Source organism: Hydra vulgaris, chromosome 04 (assembly GCF_038396675.1).
Source record: "Hydra vulgaris chromosome 04, alternate assembly HydraT2T_AEP".
In the NCBI taxonomy this organism is placed as follows: domain Eukaryota; kingdom Metazoa; phylum Cnidaria; class Hydrozoa; order Anthoathecata; family Hydridae; genus Hydra; species Hydra vulgaris.
Window position 1 is genome coordinate 40,240,190 of NC_088923.1, and position 27,562 is coordinate 40,267,751.

Consider the following 27,562-nt stretch of genomic DNA (forward strand, 5'->3'; position numbering starts at 1 on the left):
ATACCCATACATTGTATTAATTTTCCACAATCTGTTTTTGAAATTACCTTCTCTATTTCTATTTGATGCAGAAGCAAAAATTATATGTATACAATTATTTATATATAAGTAATTAAATAATATAATGATTTGTAATAAGTTTTCCGCCCGCCAAAAATTTCCGCCCAGTGCGACCGCATTCTCGCACACCCATTGCTACTGCTTTGCTAAATAATAAATGTGGAAATAGAATACTATGTGAAAAAGTTATTGGTTTTAACATTTTTATTACTTTTCAAGATTTTTTTTTAACTAAGATATTTATAAAAAAACCTAATACACCTGCAGCTTTTCTTAGATTCATTGTTTTATAAAAAATATAATTTACTGCAGTTTTTAATTTTTCTTCGTTTATAAATCTTTCACATTTCTCTTTATATTTACCCTTTTTAAACTTTGCTTAGTTAATAACTTTTATTAATTTATTTTTCCAATAAGATTGTCAAGAGATGCGCGTTACGTCCGAATGTTTCCATGAATATTTTCCAATACTGTCTCAACTCTGATTACAGAATATATTAAAAAATTTACAAAATTTATGTAAAAATTTTATGCATTGTAATTGAACTTTTTAATTTTTTCGTAGAACATATCTCTTTCACTAAAAATGTTGAAAAATAAACTCCTTAGAGAAGTAAGTACCTCAGTAAATCCTAAAGATTACGCATACTTAATAAATATATAGTTCTGTGGCGCCAGTTTTTAGCAATCATTTACAAAATATATAATATATATTATATATAAGTTTTTTTTATTTTGAAAAGTAAATTAAATTTAATATTTGTTAAGCATGCGTAATAATATTTGTAAATATTAGCCTTTTTTGCGTAATTTTTTAAACTATAACTTTTTTTTTTAATTTTAACTTCAACTTTAATTAGAGTACTAGTTCCAGGCTTTCATACCTATTTTTTTATATGATTCTGAATCAGCATAATGTATTCTATCATAATTAATCATAACAGTGAAGGTGTGGTATAAAGAAAGTCGAGTAGCGCTTATTTATACATATATTTCAAAAAATACACAAGATAAAATCTGCACCCTACATTATCTAATTCTCTGAAATGTAACACAAATGTTTAGGGACATATATTAGGAAAGACTTGGTAAGATACTTGTAGTAATGCTGAAATTTGGTACCTAAGGAGTTTAAAACCTGCTAAATCCGAAAACTATAGTTTTGTATTTCGCAAAACAAACCAGTTTAGTTTATTTTTAGATCTATAAAAAAGCACATAATGACAATAAAAAAGGATACTGACAAGCTGATAGTAACTATGAGTTTTAGGTATGGTATTTGCAGTATCCAATTTTTACTTAAGAGGGTTTCTTACCAAAGTTGAAGCTTCTGGTGATATAAAAATGAAATGACACCTTCAATGTTTTCATTGCAATATTTGTACATTGCTTGTGGAGATAAAATATAACTACCCATAAAATATATCTCTTTGCAAGCTTGCCAATGTTGCCAAACGCTTCCCTGTACTATTTATCCCATCACAAGATTGCTTTCCGTGACTAATGGCAAAAAAGTTCCATTCAGCGTAAAGACTAACATCTTTTAGGAGGAAATTAAGATATTTTTTCAATTTCATCACTTTTATTTTTTTCAGATGTTGCAGTAGACTCATTGTAGACGTTACTGCAGTCAATTTTTTAGCTATCAATACTTTTTTTCTAATGTGGTTATTAAGGTGCTCTCAGAAGTCCATACAGTCTTATTACAAAGTACTGCATGAGTACATTTAACTAGGAAGTTCACGCCTTCTTTCTTACCAATATCGCTTATTGGGTTAAAGCTTGCGTCGAACTAAAGACCTTTTGGTTTTGAGCGAGACTTTTAACCACTGCGCCACGGCTGCACAAAACAATCATGTTAAAAAACAAGTTTGTTTTATACTTCATATACTCATCACCAAAACTTGATCGTTCTTCAAAACAAGAATTGTTCTTGATTGTTCTTCAAAACCTTCTTGAGAAATAGTAAGCGAAGTCTCAACCTTTTTTTTAATGGAGGTAGTTAATGCTGTCAATTTTCGTTTCCCAAAGCTGATTTTAGCTGACTAGTGCAATCCGTTGATCTTAATAGGAATTTCTGTAAGAGCTGTAAAGTGTGTTTCAACACCCTTCTTTTTTTTTTGATTTGATATTTCATTATCAATATCAAAATTTTCATTACTTTCATTTTTACTCAAACTTTTTTGATAAACGGTTCATAACTTTACTTTGACAAGTTGGACACAACTTTTTCAGGTATAAGATTTATGCTTAGGGTTTCTGCTTCAAACACAGCATGCATTGTAATCACACGTAGAGAAGTTTTGAAGAAAGTGTAATTATACTACTTTAATATTATAACATTAATTATAATATTAATTATAAATCAAAAAATTGATCTTTTACATCGAAAACAATTTATTAAGTATGTTATTACTAATTCAAATATAAATATATAAATTTTTCCCTCTACACACCAAAAAGTTTGTAAAAATTTTGGAAATGGACAGCAACTCTTTTAACTACTCTACTATTTACTATATATTACTACTAGATTACTTTTATGTTTCACGTTTTATGATTGGGTGACATATATTACCCAGCAGATATAATGACGTCCAAATGACGTTCATAAAACGTCTCATTTCTCGTCCATAAGAAATTCTTAGTTGGTCTCAAATGAAAGACTTAAGGACAACTAATATAGACGTCCTTAAGGCGTCTTTTCAAGACGTCCTAGAGACGTTTTTTACAGACGTCGTAGAGTAGTCTTTTCAACTGTCCTATGGATTTCCTGGCTGTTCTTATGTGAAAGACTTATCCAAAATAAAAACTAATATATTCTGTAGAGTATAATCGATAGCGTATAATAATAAAGAAAATTGCTGAAAAATGTAAAATAAATAAAAAATACAACAGTTGATTGTAGTTAATTAAGCCATCATTGTTCGGTATCGATATTAGTTCTCCTTAATCGACTTTAAGCAGCATCTAATAAAAACAACAAGACATAGTTCAATAAGATCATAAAATAAAATATACTTTAATACATGTCATGTTTCATAGCCAAAAGAAATAATAAAATTAAAAAAATTGTTTTTATTCAAACATCAATAAAAATTAATCAAACACATTAATAAGCCAATGAGAATACCAGTGATAGAGTTGTGTAGGCTTGTCAACTCTTTAAACATTTTTTTTCTTCTTTAGACCATTCATGCCGTTTTCTGACAAAATAATGTTTGTTGTCAGTCTAGATTTACTAAAAAGATGATAAATGCCATACTGTCTAACATAAATGTTAAAATTCAAACTCTTTTTTGAATTATAAAAAATTCTAGTACTTATTATAATTAGCAAAATATTTTTAATTGTATCACCTGGATTTTTACAAATAATGAGAACTGTTTTACCTAAACAGAAACAATGCAATAAGCATTGAAAATGTTCATGACAATTTTAAAAAAATATTTTAATAATATATAACATAAAAAGGATCGTTTATAAATTATGCAATACTACATTTATTTTTAAGAAAGTAAAAAATTTTTATATGACTTGAGACTCTGCGCGGGAAAATTAATAATCTTTTTTGTTTATTGGTGAAATTTAGCGTTGTGTAATTTATGAACGATCCCTAAATTTTTCATTTTAAAACAAAAAGTTCATCTGAACTTTTATGTTATTTAAAACTTTCTTCTGGATCATTATAGAACTGTGCAGTTCTATCAACTAACATTTTTTTTATTTCAGCAAGTTGGAACATAATTTTACTCTGAAACTCTGATAAGAAAAATATATAAGTGAAGCCATTTATAGCATAGTTCTCACTATATATAAGGCTGGAAAAAGGTTGAGTTAAACTAAATAATGCAAAATATTCCATGTTTCATGCTTAACTTTAAAAAAAAATGATGTAAGCAAATAAATTTCAAGATGTCTAACGTCAATAACTTTAAAGAACCTATAATAAAGTAGAGTTAAAAGAAATAATAAATGATTATGTATAATACATTTTCAGTAATTTTTTAATTTCAGATAAAGCTCAAAACTAGGTACACTCTGGCGAACATTAAAATTCTGGTCAACTGACTTGTTTACTAAACCATATACAACTTATCTTAAACCTGAATTAGAATTTTGTGCACTAGTTTGGAATCCATATTTGAAAAATGAAATAAAAAAACTTTATAAAGTTCAGCAAAGATCTACAAAGGTTGAGCAGGTTAGCCACATAAAATTTTAATAAAAAAAGAGGATATTAGAGGATTTTAGAGGAGATTTTGCATCTAGTTTAGAGGATTTTTTTCGCATAACAACCAAATTTTGAAAAAAAAATTAAGGATTTTAGAGGATTTTTTCTATTACTATTATAGGTTTATTGTCTGTGCTTCCACACTTGTGTGGTTAGGACATGTTTCAATAATCCTATTTTTTATGTAAAATAACATGGATTTGCTAAAGCAAATCTTTACAATCCAATGCCCTTTTAGACGTTAACCAGTTTTACAGACCAGGAGTGGGTATTTTAAAATTATACTGCCATCTTGAAATGATAAACTTTATTAAATGACTTGAAAAAGAAAAAAAAACTCGTAAAGCTGTGATTAATGAAAACGTTCTTTAAGTTCTAACAACTTTACTTTATTTCATTTCACCAAGAATACTCTCTTTGTCAATTGCAGCCCTTTTGAAGGCATTACATTTAGATAAGATTGTTAAATGGTTCTTTTTTTCTGCCTCAAATGCAAAGTTATCAGCGTCTTTTTTAAGCTCAATAATAGTTTTCTCCAGAGAGAAGAAAATTAATATTTACTTCTTGAATTTCAAAAGTAATCTCAATCTCTTTTTTATTCTTCTTCTTGCTCAATTTCATTTTAGATTTATGAACAAGTGATTGTTGATATTTTTGACGAGAAGATTTGACAAGTTTTTTTGTTTCATCTTTTTCTTCTTTTTCTTTTGGCATTTTCCGTTTAGGGATCGCCACAGCGGATCAAACTCCTCCATCTAGCCCTGTCATCAGTGTCCTCCGCTGACACACCAGCCACTCTCATATCCTCTACCACTGCAACTATAAACCTGCTCTTAGATCTACCTCTCCTCCTCTTACCTGGAAGTTCCATTCACAAAACCTTCCTGCCAATATAGTTCTCCTGTCTCCCCTGTACATGTCAAAAACATCTCAATCTCGATTCTCTAACTTTATCTCCAAATCATGCTACATGTGCTGATCCTCTAATAAACTCATTTCTAATCCTATCCTTCTTCGTCACTCCAAATGAGAATCTTAACATCTTTATCTAAGACACCTCTATCTCCCTCACTTGCCTCTTTGTTAGTGCCACTGTCTCTAGTCCATACAACATAGCAGGTCTTACTACTGCCCTATAGATCTTACCCTTCATTCTAGCCGACACCCTTCTATCACAGAACACACCAGACACTTTGTGCCATCCACACCACCCTGCCAGCACTCTATTCGTTACCTCTCTTTCGCTTCCTCCATTATTCTGTACCCTCGGCCCTAAGTAGGTAAACTCGTCCACCTTCACCAAATCAACTCCTTTTTTCGTTTTTTCGTTTTCATATAGTCACAAATTAATCGAAATTAGAGTTTCCATTTCAAGATTTTCAACAAGAAGCATTTTGTTTTCAGTGAATCTTCGCTTAACAGTAGCCTGACCGTGAGATAAAAATAAAACTATTTGGGAAGCAGACCAAAGAGATTTATAGTTGGGATCTGAACCAATGTGTTTCCACAGAAGTCCAATCAACTTTCAAATTCTTTAAATTCTCTAAAACATTTGATAAAAATTTTGAACTCATTTAATGATGCTGCAATTTCCTCAAAAAATTTAATTTTCTGCGGAATAGTGAGATCTTCCACAGCTTTAGCAAGACAATTGACCCTGGTGTTTTGTCCAGGTTTCCCATTTCCAGGTTGCTTCAATTTTGGTAAGCTTTTCCAAAACTTTATAACTTTAATTACCTTGAGCCAAATCATTTGGGCACGTTTTACAACATTACTATTTTCAATTAATCAGGGTGTCCAGAACTCAAGAGGATAGTCTAAAAAAGTAGCAGCCGTTAGATATTTATCGTCAGCTCTACAGGAAGGAGACTTATCTAATAATTTATACATAGAAATAAATAATTTCTTAATGCTTCAGTGTCAGTAGCTTTTTCTCCGGTTTAGAAAGAATGATAAAGGGTATGGAGACTACATGTCCCAATATTAATTAAAGGATCAAGTAAATCTTCTTTTCTGCTTTCATTTACCGTATTTGAAAACGCTAAATTTATATTAGGACCATCAGAAGAAATTTGGAGGACTTTAGTACGATCCAAAGAACTTAAACAATTATTATATTTAGAAAAACTGTCAACCGCTGATGCTTTACCAAAAAACTCAGAACTCTAATAAGATGTTTTTACTTTAATGTCTGTGTCATCCCAAAAACGAACATCTAGATTGAATTGACTAATTTTTAGATATTTTATTTTAAGATTTATCAAATAATGTAGTGTAATAAGGGACTTTGTTTAATTTATTTAGCTTCATCTTACACCATGACATAAAATGTAACTGCATTTTGTTTTTCCAAACATAAAACTTTCAGCAATTTAACTGTCTTGAAACATGGAACAGAACAGTTTACTTTTTGACTCTGAAGAACAGTACGAATATTCACAATTTAAAACTTTAATTGACCAAATTACCTTCCGCATTTAATGTCTGATCTCTTGACATCATATCAATCAAATTCGCTTGCTTTTGAATTGTTTTCTGTTTGTTATCTTTTGCAACCAGCATTTGAACTCTTCTTCAATGAGCTACAAGTCTTGAAGTTGTAAATTTAAGCATTATTTCTACTTTTTTTAAACAAAAAAAATTAATTCTTTATAGTAGACATAACAGAAAATAAATACATTTAAACCATTTTATACACTGAAAATTTGCTTAACTCTATAATATTTTTTAAAAATAATTAAAGATTTGCAAAAAAACAACTATTGTAAATAATATATAAAAATCTGCTAAACAATAACAACATTTAATAAAATTAAAAAAAAGTTTGCTAATCTGAAAAATAAAGGAGTTAAAGAAGATATTTGATCACATTTTTAACTTTTTAGAGGATAATAAAGGATTATAGAGGGGGTTTTTAAAGAAAGAGGACTTTAGAGGATTTTAGAGGAGCTGTGGCTATCCTATTGAACCAGATTTTGGTCACAACTCGTAAGAAAAACGTTAGTTAAGCTTAGGGTTTGAAAGTTTCGAAACCAGAAGAATTAGAGGGGATCTCATCCAATACTTTAAAATAAAAAGTAACTTAAACAAAGTAAACTGGTGTCTTCTAATCTCAGAAAACTTTTTCTTCAACCCTCAAAGCTCCATCTTTAAATATTAGAGAAGAACCACACAAAGGTAGTGCCTTATTGGAAGAATTTACCAAATAAAATAGTAACACCAAAAACAGTTTACGAACTCAAGGGAAAATATGATGTGTTATCGCATAACAAATAAATAACTCATTGCTACTATAGACTATACTATAGTAGGATTACAATAATCCTATTCTGCAAAGATTTGTATTATCTATGCTGTAGAAATTATTAAATGAATACATTATATATATATATATATATATATATATATATATATATATATATATATATATATATATATATATATATATATATATATATATATATATATATATATATATATATTATATAATACAGACATGGAAAAATTCCATGATTATTCTATAAAATACTAAGTGAAATGTCATCTTGCAAGATTTCACTTCGCATTTTTTATTAAAATATTTTCACTATACTGGCAACTTATTTACACTTAATAACTCAATTTTCTTTTATTTAAAAATTGTATAGAAAATTGCGAAATAACTTTAAACGATAAATGCACAGTGGGCCCAAATGTGGAATAGACAAAAAATATTTGTTTGAGAAAGTCTATAAAAATTACTTATTCAGAAAGTTAGATAATTTTGTGAATAAATAAAAAAAAATTATGTTTCTAGCTAATTTCTAAGTGATATGCAATTTTGAAGTTGATGAATTTCCAATTTTTTTGTGTATCTATAAAAGTTTATTAATTTCGGTTAGTTTCCATTCAAAATGAATTTACTGAAATGAAAATTGATTAACCACTTATGAAAAAGTTGTTTTTATTTTGATATGGAATATATTTTTGAATAAAGAAATTAAAAATATGTTAATTTATTTATAACTTTTTTTTTACCAAAGCTTTTAAAACTTATTTATGTAATTATGTTATAAATTTATGTTGCTGTTTTTTACAAAAAATCAGAATAAATCTTAGATTTTTTCAAAAATGCTAACTTGTCTCTACTGTGTCATACATTTTTTCTTTAAATGCGTGAATATTTTATTTTTAGTTACAAATATGTAAATTTTTTTTTTTTTATTTGTTTACTTAATATGATTTTGTGTTTGTTTCAGCAGAAGTAAAGTAAAGTAAAAATTAAATGTAATGGAGGAAAATAAAAAAAAAAATACATCACAGAAATAGATTTATTCACACAATTTATTAAAGCTAATAAAACTGTTAAGTCAAATTCAGTAACATATTCAGCCATTAAAGAAATATTTTATAAAAATTTTGAGCTATTAATTAATTCACTGGAATTTGAAAATGTGTGTGAAAAAACATGGAAACGTTATAAACGCCAGAAAGAGAAACTTTTTAAGAAAAATGGAAATGCATTTATACTTTCACAAGCATCAAAAGATATTATTTATGAAGTAGAGGATGCTTACATAACAGAACCGTGTTTTTCAAAACAAAGAAAATCTTTAACAGAACTGGGTAATATGATATAAAAAGGAGAGGACACAGGAACTTCTCAATTATATAGACAACTTTATTATTGATGAGCGCCTGAAGTTGCTTGTTAGCCAGTAATTGGGTTACCTCATATACAGAGTTAACACACAAAACAGTAAAAGTATTGCTTGTGTTGGAAAATCTATTTTTATAAACCATGTGGAAACAACAGATATCTTTAGCATAGATGAATCCATTGCTTTAATGCATTACCTTACATTAAGTAAAGAGCAAATGAGAAAATTTCTTTTTGCTTCAAAAAGCATATATTTTCCATCAACCAATGAGTTACTTGAAGGAAGAAAAAAACTGCGCCTTGTAATTAGTAATGTTTTGACTGGAAGAGGTGTTTTTGTTCAATACAGAGAGCTTGTAAAAATGACAATTGATTCTGTTTTGAATATAATTATTATTCAAAACAGAATCAATTATATAAAGAATATAAGAATCTAATTATTATTAGATTCTTATATTCTTGTGGACGGCGATGAGTATCAGATGTGTTTTAAGGATGATTGTGATGGAGCAGGGTAACAAGTATCAATGAAATCAAAAGAAATGATTAAAAGCAAGTCATATATGTTTTAATATGGTCTTATTCCTCTGAAATCGAGATAGTAAAATTATGACTCTCTTTTGATAAGAGAAACAGAAACTAATCAAGATTTGCTAGATCTTGTTGTCCCAACTACTGATAACGCACAAGAAGAGTTAAATGCTGAAGGAATATGTTGCCTGTTTGGCAAAAGTTATATCAATGTCAAAATTTATATTCAAGATACAATGAAAGATTTAAAGTTTAAATGACTCATCAGCAGACTAGGAGGTGCAGATTGTTTACTTTGCAAAACAAAAACTACAGAATAGACAGATATTAGGATAGTTAGTTTCCGATTGATCGATCATCAGAAGAAACTTGGATGCTGTACAAATAGCAAGTTGAGAAGAATGTTATCATTCCTACTAAAACTGGAGATTTTGACACATGAAAAGGACTGGCTAAAGAACCACAAACCAAATCTGATTAAATAAGCAAATGTTTTACACATTCATATATAAATAGCACTACTTGGTTTTTAAAACTACTTTATCTGTGTCATATAGATTATGGACTTTAGGTTACAAAAAGTTGTAACTCTGGTTAGAAGAAACGGACATCTACAACAGGGTCACAAAGCCGTAGATTTTTTTTCTGAAGAACTAATTTCTACCATAAAATATCTATGCTCTCCTATGTACAAAGATAGTATGTTACTACTACATTCTCAAATCAGTATAATACTTTGTACAGTTTCTAGTCAAATTTCAGGAGTTATGCAATAATGCTACACTTAACATTATTACAAATATGCCATGGGCAAAAATTAACCGCACTCTTTATGGAGTCCTTCATCATTCAACTGAGTTAATAATTCTTAATGATGGTTATGGCCTTGGCAATTTATCGGAGGAAGGTCTTGAAGCAAACAACAAAGATTAAAGGAACTATTTAAAACTTCTCTCTCGTAAGACATCGCGTCTAGAACAACTTACAGATGTGTTGAGTTGTCTTTTAGGGAGATCGGATTGTTGTTTTTTAAACCGAATTATCCATTTGCATCCTCCAAAGTTATGCCAAGATTGTGGTTCATATGACCATGCAAGCAGATCTCATGAGCGTATATTTTCAAAACATATTTTGATAATATGTTTGAAAACCTTATTTATGATTAATTATAAAGTTATTAACATTTTTTACTATTTTAAGTTTTTATATTCCAATATATATTACAAGTTCAAATCATTAGAGCTCTTTCCTTATAATTTTATTATACTAACGTTATTTTAAATCCAAATTTGACAGAATACTTGTTTTTAAATACTAAACTTCTTATCAATAGAACAGTAAAAACCAGACTATTTAAATTTTTGAATTTTCTTTTGATTAAGTATGTCTAATAAATTACTTTTTTAATTGTTATCTAAAAAAATTAACTTTGAGTATTTATCAGAAAATACTAATTTATCAAAAATGACCAAATATGGTAGTTTGGACCCAGCCCACAAATTTATTTTATTATTAAAAATTTAAATTTTCCTATAACAAGCAAAAAAATATCTTTCTAAAAAGTCCTCTATGAACTTTCTAGAATATCTTAATCATTAGTTATGATCCTATTCCCAAAACTTTGCCTGCTGGGCCCGCTGTGAAATGACCAACCAAAATTAATAATCAACTAAAACAAGCTGACATTTTATATCTAAATTTATATAAATTTTTTTTGGTAAATAAGACGTCTAAAGTAGGTCTCATGGACGTAAATAGGACGTCTAATTATGGAAGTCCTAATAAAGTCTTAATGTAGACGTCATTAGGACGTCCTAATAAAGACATCTTCACAGGACGTTTTTAGGACACCTTATTTTGGTCTGAGACGTCGCGACCTATTTAAGATGTCCGTAAGACGTGAAATGGAAGCATATTTAAATGAAATGTGAAATAAAAACATATTTGAATAAAAACATATTTAAAATACCTAATTACCTACTAATTGTAATTTAAACCAACTATCTACTAATTATCTACAAAATATATGTGTGAAAGTAGATGTTTACTACGAATATTAGTTATGAGATATTACCTAAATATAATTTAACAAGATAATGCTTTTGGACATTATTAATTACATATGTCATTTTATTACTTTTTTATGATGAGATTACTATTTTAATATTATAAATCAAGTAATAAAAAAAAGTTCACATAATATTAAACAATGCAAATTACATAACTATTATGTAATTTGCATTGTGCAATATTATGTGTTTTTCTGAATTTTAAAAATGATTAAATTTTCCATGAGGCAGGGTTAGAACTTGTTCGTTTTGCTCAAAAAGAGTAGTGATAAAGCGACTGCTTCGTCACTACTTTTTTTCCGGTAAGTACCATTTAAAAAAAATTATTATTTTGCGTAAACCACTAAAATAATTATAACATTTTTATTTAAAGGGTGGCTGGGTGTTCACACGACAGATCTTTATCATTGCTCTTGTGTATACGATGGAGCTCAGAAGGGAACTGAGGTATGTTACCATAAGTTGGGACTAAGGTATGATGGAAAAAATCCTGGAAGGGAATGGAAAATGATGCCAAATAAAAAACAACAAACAGACGCTTCAAGAGCTGAAGTAGCAAAACGGTACGCTCGTTCCTTGCTAAAAGCAGGAGAGCGGCAATTCCTAGCCAAAGAAAAAGAGGTTATTGAAGAATATTGGAATGTTAATGTCATAAGTCAGGTTAGATTTACTTTTGAAAGCCTTTTTATAATTAATAAACTGTTTCTAATTAAACAGAAATCTGCAAATCATAAACCGATATTTTGACTATTTTTTTTTTTAAACTAAAAAAAAAGTTAGAAAAACGAAAAAGCCTTAAATATAATTTAACATTTAAGCTATAGTTTTGTAACCCAGTGGGCACAAGAACATTTTGTAAACATTTTTTAAAGTTCCAGAGGAAACGTTTTTCTTTTTTTTTTAACGTCTCTATGGTAGTTTAAAAAATTCTTTTTTTTGTTTTTTTTAAACTATCGAATAAATTAGTAGTTTAATATTCAAAAGTTGAAAATTGGAAATTTTACTTCCATGGAAATTTGACTTCCATTTTGACATGCTATTGGCGAAAAAATCATTTGACAAAAAAGTTATTAAATTAATTAAATTGTCAGATTTTGACCAAAGTTTTTTTAACAAGTCTACATTCTAAATTTCTTATTCATTTTATTATTCACGATAAAGTTATATTCTTATTTTTAATAATTAGATATGATTATTAAATAGTTTTGACAAATTGTGGCAAAAACAACAAAATTAACAACCTATAAAACGTTAATAAGTATCAATTCTCTACTTTTAAATGTTTAAAAGTTTATAAAAAACAGGCGTAAAAAGGAATTATTTATAAGAACAGAAGTAAAAGAAAATTTTAAAAAGTTTAAAACGTTAAAAGTTTACAACTTTTCAAAGTTTAAAGCGTTTAAAAGTTTTTAACGTTTAAAAAAAGTTCTAACCTATAAAATGTCTACAAGCATTCTTTGTAAATATACCCTCAATCAATATATGTTTACTCCACTGCGGTTTTCCTTACTTTTGTCAGTCAGTTTATGTACAATATGTGTATTGACTACGGCTATGTAAGTTTTATGTATTAGATAGCACGTGTTTTTCGTCATTGCACTGTGTATCAAAGTGTGGTAAGACTAAGGTTGTTCGCTGAAATACAAGACTTGCGAAATTTTCACATCTTTATATATCGTATTTCAAATGCAATTACGAAATTTGCATATGCAAAGTTTTATCTTCTGAAAAGCGCTCAACGAAAAATGAAAAAAATTCAAATTCCGTAATAACGACTTGTAAAACGATTTATTTTGAAAAAAGACTTCCACAACAATCCCATACGAAAAGACCATTTCGAAATATGCACTCACGGAAAAGACTCTAAAACATTTATTAAACTGTTATTCATAAATACATGCGTATTTGTGTAAAACCAAGTCCTAATGGTCTAACCGCATCATTAAGCCGTATAACTTAAGTAAAAGAAATTTAACTCCTGCGTCGCAAAATAAAAAGTTTTGTTTTGTTTCGCAATAATTTAAGAAAAAGAATTTAATTTTATGGATAAGACTAAAATAAAGATCTATAAAGGTTTTTGGATCTCCGATCTGAAGTAACTTCATTTAGATCTTTTATAGTCTTTTCTAAATTACGTAATATAAGAGATATGATTATCTACCTAACTCTGTGCCATCACTTACTCTTTTTCTAAGAATCACCATACTAAGTTCTTAACTACTTGCCCCATTCATTAATTAAGTCATACGGTATCTTGATACATTTGGTTAATAAAAAAAGCAATTGCTTTTACTCAGTAATTGGTCTGCTTTACGCAAATAAAATTTTCAGCAATTTTGCTAAAGCTTTTATTCACGTAAAGCTGAGCATTTGCTGATTAATTTGATTAACTTAACGTCAATAAAAGTTTGTGCAAAACTGCTGAAGTTTTTCTTAACTTAAAACTGACCAATTACTGAGTAAAAGCAATTGCTTTTTTTATTCACCCGGCCTTTTAACTTAAACTTTATTTATCTGTTCATTCACATGGCACTAACAATCCACCTCAGTTTCATCAAGGATAGAAACGAGCTTGTAGATCTTATAATATCTATAAGATATAGATCTTAAGGTCTTATAGAAACAAACTGGTAAGAATGGGAATTACAAAAGTATGTTTATGAAGATATAAAAGATTGGTGGGAGAAAAGAAAACAAAATATAAAACAAACTTCTCAACTTTTTGCTAAGAAACAGAACCAAATAAAAAGAAAAAAAATATATAGACTTTAAAATCATTAAAAAATGCTTAAAAAAAAATGCACTTAAATAAGAACATGAAAAATATGTATAAGGAAATCAAAACCGAAAATATTGAAAAAGAAGAAACTGAGGGAGCGGCAATTAGGGCAAGAATCCAATGGAGATTGGAAGGAGAAAAATGTTCAAAGTTTTTTGTTTTGGACTAAAAAAAGCAAAACTTGCAAAACAATATGTTTCTGAAATTAGAAATAAAAAAGGCAAAATTATAAATAATTCTCAAGATATTTTATTAGAATTTAGAAATTTTTACGAAAAGCTATATAAAAATAAATAACTTCGCTTCTCAGGAACTTTTATTTTCTTACTCTAACTACAAAAAAGTGACTGCAGAGGAAAACAATTTATTAAGTAAAGTAATATCAGAGTCAGAAATAAGAAAAATCTCAAATGAAAAACAACAAGTCACCTGGGTCAGACGGTCTAACAATAGATTATTATAAAATATTTTTTGATTTAACAGAACATAAAGATTTAACAGAAACTTTAAACAATGTATTCAAAACACGAGAAAAAACTTGTTCTCAAAAAGAGGCAATTATAACGTCCATTTATAAAAAAGGAAACAAAAATGATTTAAGCAACTGGAGACCAATATCCTTAACAAACGTTGATTATAAAGTTTTAACAAAAATTAGCTAACAGACTTTAAAGTATTTTACCAATTATTGTAGATAGTAGCCAAACAGCATGTATTAAAAACAGAACAATATACTACAATTTAAGCTATACTAGAGACAAAATTAGTATTACCAATACACATACGAGATTGCCAATACATAAACGAGACATAACTAGTATTGCCAATACACATAAGTTATACGCATATGCATGCACATAGATTAAGTAAAAGCTATCGATAGAGTGGATAGATTTTTTTTCTATAAAAGTCTTGAACACTTCAGTTTTTCAAAAAAATTTATATCTTATATTAAAACTATTAACCGATATATTGTAGCAAAAGTTAAAATAAATGGACAACTTTCCGAAAATATAAACATCGAATATAAAAAAGAAGAATAAGACAAGTTTTTTCTTTATCAATGATTCTATACATCATTCAAGCAGAGATATTTTCATCGCATATTATCAATGACTCTAAACATCATTCAAGCAGAAATATTTTCATCGCATATTATCAATGATTCTATACATCATTCAAGCAGAGATATTTTCATCGCATATTAGACAAAACAAAAATATTAAAGGAATTAAATTTCGAGGAGAAGAAACTAAAATTCAGCAGTACGCTGATGATACAAATTTTTACTTATGCGGAGCTAACTGCATAAAAAAAGAAGGCGAAGCTTAAACGAAGGCGAAAACTTAACCAAAAAGCAACAAGTATCAAAATTAACTTAGCAAAATACCAAGGTATTAGGTTAGGTAAAAACCGTTTTGAAATAAAGAATCTTTTCTAAACTTTAACTGGGAAGGAATATCTTTTAAAAGGCTTGGTTTAACTTTATCTAATACGGGAAAGGTAATGTATAACACCCATTGGAAAAAACGTTTTTTCAAAAAGAGATACAATAGCCCTTTTTTTGGAATCGAAGAAATTCTAAATCAACCTATTTTGTTCAATAAAAGCATTCGAAATAACAACAAAAGCTATTTAATTACACAAAAAATACACATAAAAAATGAGTTTGTTTTAGTAGCTGACATAACAAAAACTTTTCAGGTAGGATTTTTAAATCCGAAATCAATAGGTTTAACAGAGTTGGAGCTGAAAGATATAGTGGCTACTCTGCCAATTGAATAAAATCATAAAAGAAGGACTAAATTTCGACTTAAAAAAAGTTCCATTCTATATTGCAAAACGAAAAGATAAGTATGAATATAAAAATCTTACCTTTTCCACTTTTTATAATTTCTTTTTTAAACCAAAAAAAAATTATACTCTATAAACTTCATAAATGGTCACCAATCTATTATGAAAGTATAAAAATAATAAATGATAAGGACTGGGAAAACCTTTTTGTTAAAATACACAAAAGGAACTCAAATAATAAAGCAAGTGAAATATTTTTCAAAATAGCCAATTTCTTATTACCTACAAATGAAATAATGTTTAATAAAGGGTTGAAAAGTGATAAAATATGCCCTCAATTTAAAAAACATGACGAAAACATATTTTATATAATGTATAAATGCGAAAAAGTGCAACCTTTGATTCATTTTTAACTAGATATTCTTGATCAAATTCATCCCATAAATTATCTTCATTTTAACACTTTTGAATTTATTTTGTTTGGATACGGCGCAAATTCGGGTTGTAGAGAGTTCGGCAATATTTTATTAGAAACACTTGCGTCAGAAATATTTTGTAACAGGATGAGGTGTCATTTTAAAAATAAAGTTTTTACTTTGAAATATTTATTGAGAAAATTTGAATGTAAAATTAGATTTTTGCTCAAGAATGAACAAATGATAATTATAAATCAAAACGAAGAAAATAAATATTAGGATGAAATAAGAAACATTTTTATTAAAGGAACTTTAAATTTGTTTGCTAATATACGAAATTATTTTGACAATAAAAAAAAAAAAAACTTCTGATAAAAAATTTTTGATTCTTTTTTTGGATTTCGCTTTTTATTTTTCAACTTTTTTGCTTTTGTAATCGTTTTTTTTTTTTGCTTTTTGTTTTTTTACGATTTTATTATTTGAATTCTTTATCGTATTTTCGTATTAGAAATATTTCTGATTTTTACGAGTCCCTAGGGCATCTTTGAAATTCGGAGTATATTTTATACTTTTTTAATTTTTATGTTTACCCACTTGTAACATTATGAGATGGGTGACAATAAAGCAATTAGCTAGATGATGAAATAAACTACAATACCTTAGTTTCATCAAGAACGTTTTAATAGATGGACCTTTAAGTCATTGTTTAAAAGCCAAGATATGCGCGTTTGTAATTGTTATAAATAACAAAAGCCAAATAATAGGAAACATTTGCGCCTCGTGGAAATACTTTTATATGATTATACATCAAAATAACAAATGTCTCATCTATCTGTATAAATAAAACTTAATTATGCAAAGTACTGTGATTAATATATTTTACTATTTTGTTAAAAATTATTCTGTCTATTCAATCTTATATAACTCCTTATTAACTCCTTATTAACTCCTTAAAATCTTATATAACTCCTATATAACTATATAACAAAAATCTTTTTAAATCATATGATTATTTTAAAACTCTATTAGTAAAAAAAAAAATTCAAATACCCAAAAATATCAAAACAAAGTTTTGATTTCCGTTTTCAAGACAACTTCAAGACAATTTGATTTCCGTCTAAAAATAGAAGTTTAAATCTTTAAGAAAATGTTAATCTTAATCTTAAGTTTAATCTTTAAGTTTAATCTTAAAGAAAATAGTAAATTCAAAGTGTATGGGAGGAAGTGTAAGGGAGTAATGGTTGCCAAAAATCTCTAGCTCAATGTTTAAATGATCTATGATAATGGAACATTTAAACATTGAGTTAGTCTGGGCCGATAAATGAATTCATATAATAATTCACTTATCGGCCCAGACTTAGAGAAAGTTTCTAAGTCTGGGCCGATAAGTGAATTATTATATGAATCATACGAACTAGCTCCTGATTTTTTGGATCACGCATATGGCAAGCATATGGCAACGCATATGGCAAGCTATATATCAAGCTAAACTATATCGTAAAATGATTGATATATGTATACAACAAAATTCTAACCAAGCTGTCGTAGGAGTTGATTTTGCAGAAAACTTTAAATGCATCACTCAAAACGAACCACAAAGCGCTTATTACGGCCAGACATCATCTGTGTCATTTGCAGTCACTTGCAATTGCATCGGACCATCAAAAATATTCAAAAGAAACCGTGATTCTGTTTATTGATGTCATTATGGAGCAGCTGCCAGAAACAGTCCAAAAAGTTACATTTAGGAGTGATGATGCAAAATCTCAGTTCAAAAATAAGTATATAATGGAGTCTTTAAAAATGTTACAAAAACGACACAAGATGAAAATTGAATGGGCTTTTTTTGCACCCATGCAAAGCAATTCCGTTGTTGACGAAATTGGAGGATTTTTTAAAAGATTTGTAAAATCCAGAATTTTTGCGCAAAATATCGAAGTAAGAACAGCATCCCAATATGCAATGGCAGCAGAAAATATGGATGTAAAGCTTATTTTGGTTGATGTTGATGAAATTAAAAAACGCAATGAAGAGATTGGATTGTCAAAATTAATTTCTTTATCAAAACCGTTACCAGGAATTAATTACTAGGAATAATTTACCAGGAAACCGTGACCAGGAAAAAAAAAACATTTCGAAGTTCAAACTATTACCAAAAAAAAGAAAGTTATTGAGAAAATTAATGGCAAAAAAATCGCACCTTGTTTGATTTAAATTATCTATTTGCTTATTAACTAACTAAAGTTTATATTATGAAACTCTGATTAGAGTGGAAATAGAATAAGAAAACAAAATTTGATTTTTCATTTTTGGGTTGTTTGGTGTAATTATTTCTGGTCAATGTGACAGCGTTTTACGGCCTTTACTCTCGAAGTATTTATAAAGGAGTCACACAAATATTTACCAAATTTTAAAATTAAAGTTAAAGCTACCCAATAGTTATTTTTTGTTGTTATAATTTTTAATTCAAAAATAATCTTTGACGTTTTAGCACCTCTTCGTTTTGGCGCCCACAGGCTTCGCCCCAAGGTTTACTCGAGTTATGTAATATTTTTAATATACCAATTTTATCAATAATAAATGTTATTAAAAAATAAAATAAAACTTGAATAAATTAGCATGTTTTTAAATAACTATGGTTCTCGTAGTTAAAGCGCTACGTCAGTAACCTAACGTCAGTAATTAATGAACTTAAGAATATTTTATACAAATGGAATTTTATAAAAATATCTTCTACAAAGGGAATTAATACATCTATATTTCTTGTATGTACAACAACTTATCTACATAAACGAGTCTTTAATTTAAATTAATTTTTCCGTTTTTTTTCCTTTAACTTTCAGAGAAACTTGAAGTCAAATGTTAGTATTAGAAAAATAGCAGATCGCAGCGTTATTTCAGTAACGAACATATATTTTTCTACTTGAAGATAAATACGAATAGTCTGGAAATTTATATATACACCAATATTACCTATATATATATATATACATTTTAACTTTTATTACGAGGATCTAATATAAATGGAAAGTATTTAAATTAGGTATAAAGAAGTCTCCGTATAAACGTTGGCCCAAACCTAGCATCACAAATAAATAATTCAAACAAATCATTTTATAACTACTTTACCGACCATACTAGTTTACATCCTAATAATGATCTAAGTTAGAAGAGTTTGAAGAAGCAATAAAATCACTAAAAAAAAAACAAAGCTCCAGGCGTTGATAATATTTCGAGCAATGTAGTAGTAGATATCTTACCCTTTATAAAAGATCCTCTTTTTGATATTTTTAACTCATCAATTCGAACAGGAGTTGTTCTAGAAAAATTAAAGATAGCGAAAATTTTATCATTATTTAAAACTGGAAACACGGCATCACTAACCAAATACAGATCTATCTCAATTCTCCCTGTATTCTCCAAGCTTTTTGAACAAATAACCTACAATAGACTGTATAAATATCTAACAGAAAACAAAATTTTAAGTGAATACCAGTACGGTTTTCTAACGAATGATTCAACGGAACTTGCAATTATAGACCTCATGAACAACTTCAGCTCATCTTTTGATAAAGGACAGTTTGTATTGGGAGTATTTATTGACCTTACAAAAGCTTTCAATACGGTCAACCATAAAATTCTGATTGAAAAAATGAAAAAATATGGTATAAAAAACAAAACTATTACATGGTTCACCATTTATTTAAATAATAGACAACAATGTGTCATAATGGACGATATTTCTAATTCAGAGCTGTTAAAAATAAAATATGGTGTTCCACAGGGATCAATTCTCGCCCCCTTGTTGTTCTTTATATACATTAACACCTTCCTAATGCTAAAAATCTTGATTGCATTATGTTTGCAGATGACACAAATCTGTTTTATTCAACTTATTTTATCGATGACCTCTTTGACAAAGTCAATCTTGAGCTTCAACAACTAAAACATGGTTCAGTGCTAATAAGTTATCAATAAACGTACAAAAAACTAAATATATTTTATCTCATTCAAAGCAACAAAAAAAGGCACTTCCATCAATTTTTCCCTCTCTAAATATCGATTTTAGCAATATTGAAAGAACCCAAACAATTAAATTTCTTGGAGTGGTTATAGACAAAAATGTTTCATGGACAGCCTAAATACAGGCCATCAACACTCAAATATCTAAAAATCTTAGTTTACTTTTTAAAGCTAGACCATTTTTATCACAAAAAAAATTAAAAATTCTTTACTTTTCGTTTATACAAAGTCATCTTACATACGCTAACATTGCTTGGGGAAGCACACACAAGACAAAATTTCGACGGCAGAAACATGCTTCTAGAATTATGTATCATAAAAACAAACATACACATGCCAAACCTCTTTTAAAAGAAATGAAAGCGCTAAACATTTATCAAATCAATATCTATGCTAATATTTATGCTAAAATATAAAATTTTGCTATTTATGCTAAAATATAAAATGGGATTAGTACCTTTACGTTTCACAAAAAACTTCTTTTATTCAATTACCTATAAGTTTAACACTAGAGCAACTGGTAACTTTATCGTACCTCGAAAAAAAACAAAAAAACTCTTAATTCTCTATCTCTTATCGCGGGCCTTATTCATTAACAAATTAATTCCGAAATACACCTTAATTACACTTCCTGACTATATATTTTCTGTAAAGTCAAAACTAAAAAATCTTGTTCCTAATATAGATAACTAAATAGAATTGTTCTAGTTCACATAATAAATCAAAATTTGAACAAAACTTGAACTAAAACAATCTGCAACGTGAAAAAAGTCGGATTTATATATACAGTATTGGACAAAACATTTCCAACCAACATCAAACAATGCTAAAAAGTGTTCCTAATTTTATGTCTTAAAAACGAAACGAACTATACTACCACAGCAAACAGTTTAGGAGTCTGGAGTCATAGCATGCCATGACATGAGCAATCAGCTGACAGGTGACAGCACACAGGCAGAATTTCGTTGACAAGTGCCATTTTGCAGCGGACAAAACAAGTGCAACTTTTTTAGTTTGTTTTATTTTCTTAAGTCTGGTCCGTGTCAACGTCATGGAAGTTTTTTAATAATTAAAGGAAGTATCCAGAAGTTTCCAGAAGCATGCAGAAGCTTCCAGAAGTTTCCAGAAGAAGCATCTGGAAGCATCCAGTAGCATCCAGAAGTATCCAGAAGCATCCAGACGCATCCAGAAGCTTCCAGAAGCATCGAAAAGAAGCATCTAGAATCTTCCAGAACAGGTTCACACAGGTTCATTTTACTATATAAGAGACATGTAAATCGACATGTAATTCAGTCAGTATATGGAAGTCAATCAGTCAGTATTATCAAGACAGTTAATCGAAGTGAGTTTTATCAAAGTGTTTTATCGAAGAACATCAATACAAGAAGTGAAATACAACAAGTGTTTCATTACATCAATACAGTCCACATCCAACCAAGACGTTGTGTTCCACAGAGCATTATTGTATCATCACAAGGTAAATGTAACACGGTAAGCCTTGAGAAGCGTGATTATTTATTTTTATTATTTTTATGACTTCAAGTGCAAAAATGGCTCCCGACAGTCTTGGATTGGAACTAAGAAAGAAAATTATTGGCGATTACGTAAGTGGAATGTCACAAAAAAGTGTTTGTGATAAATATCGCGTGAAAAATTGGACCGTATCAAGACTATGTTCCATATATCGTTCTACGGGAAAGTTGGCAGCAGATAACAAAGGTGGAAGACCGCGTTCCACCACTTCTAGAGAGGATTCTATGATTGTCAGATCCGTCAAGAAAGATCCCTGGATATCATCAGTCGAGATACAAAAGCAATTAGAGCTGCCTGTATCGGACCAAACAATCAGACGACGTGCTGTTGAAGCCGGATTGTTTTCTCGACGCCCTGCAATGAAACTGCTAATTTCACTAAAAAACCAGAAGAAAAGACTCCTGTTTGCTACATCTTATATTGACTGGAATGTGCAGAAATGGCGAACTGTCCTGTTCAGTGATGAATCGAAGTTCAACATCATTGGGAGCGATGGCATTTGCCGTGTACGTCGACCGGCCGGAAAACGCCTCAATTTACGTTACTGCCATAAGACCGTGAAGCATGGTGGAGGTAATGTAATAGTCTGGGGGTGTTTTTCTGCTAACGGTCTAGATCCAATACATGGAAACGATGGAATAATGGACCGTTTCATGTATAAAAATATCCTGAAAGATGTTATGTTACCTCATGCTGAATGGAATATGCCAATAAAATGGGTTTTTCAGCAAGACAACGATCCGAAACACACGGCAAAAGTAGTCAAGCAGTGGTTTCAAGACAACCACCTATCGGTGATGGATTGGCCGCCTCAATCTCCGGATCTTAACCCTATCGAGAACCTGTGGGAGATCGTCAACCGCAGAATTAATCGTGAAGGTGTTCGTAATAAGGATCAACTGTTTGAACAAATCCAAAAGGCCTGGGCAGCAATACCACAAAGTTTCATTGATCACCTGATCGAATCTATGCCTCGAAGTTGCAAGGCTGTGATCGACAACAAAGGATTCGCCACGAAATGTTGATAGCGAAATACAGCTTGGTCAACATTTTGTCGAGTTGCACTTGTTTTGTCCAGAAGGAAATCAATTTTTTAATACTTTTGATTAATTTAATAATTTTCGTGTACAAAAAATGAACTTTGTGATGAATAAAACTTGAAGAACTTTGTCTCTAAACAGCTACATAGTTATTTCTCTAAATTGAAAAAATGCAGCACTTTTATATAAAGAAACTAAATTAGCATTATTTGGTTGCACTCGTTTTGTCCTATACTGTATATATCTAAAAAACATTAAAATAAATAAAACAAAAACAAAGAAAATTATACACTCACACAAATCATAATACAACTAGAAAAAACAAATCAAAATTTTATCACAATAATATTTAAAATATTTGAGCATAAGAATCACAATATTTATGTGTATCTTGCGTAATACCCCAAGGTTCTCGATGATAAGACTTATTCAGTCTTCTACGAGTTCCCTATAATAATATAATCTTAAAAAGTCCTTCATAATATATTCAATTAATGCTTCCTAAATTTATTTATTTTTTCAATTGTTTCTTCATTTTAACTGAGCGTTATTTTTTCTGTTAAATGTATTTTAGCAGTATTTGGTTAAATATAATCTTTTGTAACGGAAGCATATTTTGTTTATATTACGATGTGAAAAAGTTGTAACTAATATGTAGTTGTGAAAATGAAAAAAAAAAAAAAAAGGTATGAACTTGCAAACGTATATTTTATATTAATATCTATCGCAAAATATAAATTAGGATGTTGCCACTGTTATTTATTTAAGAAATGATTGCCGAGCCAGCGCTGGACTTATGTAACTATGCATATGGCTGTAAAATGGAATTGAATTAAACTCTGTAGTATCCATAATTTTTCAGTTTTCCCCATCCCCATACTTATGGCTATTGTCCATATATCATCTATTAGAAAGACTAATGCAAAAGGCTGAGTGTTCTTTAGAAGTCGAAATTCTTTTAGCTTTCTAATGATACATTCAATGTGTATTTGCAAGTGCTATGCGCTTGCAATGATACACTTCAGAGAGTGTAAACTGTCGCTTATTGCGTAAAAATGGTGGAACTACAGCTTTAACCTGCCTCAATAGAAATAAATCTTGAGCATTGAAACCTTAATCTAAAAGTGCAATAAAACCTGGAGTGAATTTTCTTGCAACATTGCAATCTTCAGTGATAAAACGATCTAAAGAAAGTCGAGAATAATCTTTAGAAACAAAAGAAATAGAACCGTCTTTAGTACAAAATATAAGTTTTTCCAATACGTTTCTACTTTTATAAGAACTATATGTTTGATACTGAGTTTTCGTATTAGCAAACTTTTGAATAGTTTTTTCAGTGCAGTCGCCAATACCTTTAACATTAACAAAATCTCCAATAAAATGGGGATGTGTAAAACTTAATGTTTCTTCTGGAGTAGGCCAATATATCAATAGTTCAAGTTCTCGAGCTAATAAAGTTATAAATGTAGTTAAAATCCGAGATGCGTGGCTTACTGAAATTTTAAAGCAAACTATTTTAAAGGTCAAAGCGAATACGCATTAATGCTGGACATGCTAGACCAGGTTTCTTTCTACTTAAAAGTTTACTAGCAGAACTAAATTGATATTTTTTTGGTTCAAACATAGTTATAAAAAGTTTCATTGTTATGACTATGGTTCAAATGGGTAGTTGGTTTGTAAGTAATTAAATTGAGTTGTTGTGTAGAAATTAAGAGAAAAGACTGTTGAGGAATGTTGTCGTTATTGTTACAGTACTTGAAGATTATTTGACATAATTATTTTGTTTTTTAGAAACTATGATAGGTGTATATCGAGGCATTTGTAAATTTATTTTATTGTGAGGTGGATATATTTCGTATCCTTTCATTTATAACCTTGGATGAGGGGATAGCTCAGTTGGCTTCCCATATTCAAAATGGTTTGGATAAATTTATGTATTCTTATTTACAGCATATAGCTTTTTTTTGTTATAAGGTTGACTATATCTCTGTTAATAATCTTACTTCATGTAAAAAAATATTTCTCTTTAGAAATAAAAAATTTTATTTCGCTGAAACTAAATGTCTTCCAAATATGATCTGTCAAAACATACTTTTCTTTGTATCGACGATCGTTAATAAAACCAAAAACTGCACAATGATCATTCTTACCCATTACAAAAAAGAGTTGCAAATAAAAAAAAAGAATAGTAAACCAAAGAGATGATGATGGTCAAGTTTTAAAAAACTGATTAGGAAACAGAATGGTATTTACAAATTTAACTTTTGTTTGCTCCCAGGCAATCCCAAAATGCATAGCGTAGTTATAATGACGTCGTTATCTGGCAAATGGTCTATTATGGGCGATTAACTGTTTTGTTTATTTCAAATATTTTCATACAAGTTCAAATGAATTCTACATCAGTTTAAAATTTCTCTTAACACTCTCTTAATATCAGTAAAACAACACGGCTAAAAACCGTGTTGTTTTACGAAGTGTTAATAATAAAAATATTAAATATAAAAAATATAAAAATAATGTTTAAAAATTTAATATAAATTATTAATTAAAAAACTTTGTTTTTATTTATTTTAAAAATAAACAGTGCAACAACATTTGTACAGCAATAAAAAATCCACATTTGAACATGAACGACGACAATATTGCATAATTTAATTATATGCAAATATGAGCAGCCAGAATGCAGAGGTAAAAACGCTTGATTTTGAAACATAAGGCCCTGGTTCAAGTCCAGCTCTGGCTATATTTGTAACGGTAAGAGGCGTAAACTTTCTAGTTGCTTTTCTGCAGTGACAAGACAGTAAAGCTCTTGGAGCACCCTAACAACTAGATAAAAAAAATATGTGATTAGCCAATGCATATATACACATTTGATATATATACACGGATATTTATAGATCATTAAACTTTGATTTTTATTATATATTAATTCCCTTAGAAATGGTGGTAAAAGATTAAACAGTATAACAGCAATAAGAAAAAGCAACAAATAGTAAGCTACCACCTTTAACTATAATCAAAATTAGCTTCATTTGTTTTTTAAACATGACTTCAACATCAATTCATTTTGTATTTTTAGTCTCAATTTTTGTTGTGAGAAAGAACAAAAACTTTACTAATAGTATTCGCTATTCTATTAACTTAATTATATATTAGTTGCTATAGTTGCATAACAGTTGCATATCAATTATATTAGTTGCAAGTCTGTGTATTGTTTTCCAGGCTAATTTTTAATGCATGACGTACATCAAAACTACTACTGTTTTTCTCCCATTTAGCAATCTTTCCATTATTTATAAATTAAAACAATTATAAATGATAAATTAACTATATTGTTTTATGAATTAAAGCATTTGGTTTACCCCTAGATAAACAGTTTTGTAGAATTTTTGAAACAGATAAAATAAAGATGTCAAACCTGATATTTTTTTGTTACAGAACGCTTTAGACTATTTAACTAAAAACTGTTATATATATATATATATATATATATATATATATATATATATATATATATATATATATATATATATATATTTTTTTTTTTTTTTTTTTTTTTTTCCACGTTAGTATTGATGTAACTATTTTTTTTAAAGTTAATAATTTTTTTTTTTAAAGTTATAATTAATGTTATTCTTTTAGATTCCGATTTGGGAAGCCATTGCAGAGAAATTTGATCAAATCATTAACGATCTTCCACCAGTAACAACTACCTATTCTAAGAAAAAAATTTCAAAATCTGAACAAAAATATTTTGACGATTTATATAAAAAAGCTCAGAAACATGCATCAGCATTTGTTAGATCGTCAAAAAATCCTGAAAGTAATGAATTAGAAAGCGAAGAGAATGCTTAATATTAAATGTAAAATTTTGGTAATGTTGAAATTTATAATTTGATTTTTACTATATACCATTTATTTATATTGTATTGTACTTTATTAAAAAGAAAGATATATTTGATAAGATACTTTACTGTTGATCTTTATTTTGAAAATCTATTCCTTACGCGCTAAAGTATATCAATTTTGTTGATTGGTTAATTCATCAAAATTAAATTCGTTTGAGTGTTTAAAAAAAATCGAAATTAGGCGCCAGCATTCATAAAAAAGTTGGAGAATTTCGAAAAAAAAATTAAATGTAAAAAGTACTGCACAATATCATTTCAACATTGAATAATATGATGCAATGAAACGTTTAATTTGAGCAGCCGTAGAGCAGTGGTTAGCTCGCATGTCTCAGAAGCTAGAGATCCATGGTTTAACGCTCAGAAGCTAGAGATCCATGGTTTAACGCTCAGAAGCTAGAGATCCATGGTTTAACGCTCAGAAGCTAGAGATCCATGGTTTAACGCTCAGAAGCTAGAGATCCATGGTTTAACGCTCAGAAGCTAGAGATCCATGGTTTAACGCTCAGAAGCTAGAGATCCATGGTTTAACGCTCAGA

At 28.8% G+C, this 27,562-nt stretch overlaps 1 protein-coding gene across 2 annotated transcripts in view; it reads left to right on the forward strand.

Annotated features, from left to right (window-relative positions):
• Positions 1-27,084, forward strand: part of LOC136079806 (uncharacterized) — a 52,359-nt gene extending 25,275 nt beyond the window's left edge. For both annotated transcript variants that reach the window (XM_065796342.1, XM_065796343.1), the window contains 2 exons: positions 11,907-12,193; positions 26,761-27,084. In XM_065796342.1, coding sequence (XP_065652414.1) covers positions 11,907-12,193; positions 26,761-26,973 — 500 coding nt within the window. In that variant the 3' untranslated portion in view covers positions 26,974-27,084. The remainder of the gene's footprint in view (positions 1-11,906; positions 12,194-26,760) is intronic.
• Positions 27,085-27,562: the final 478 nt, after the last annotated feature.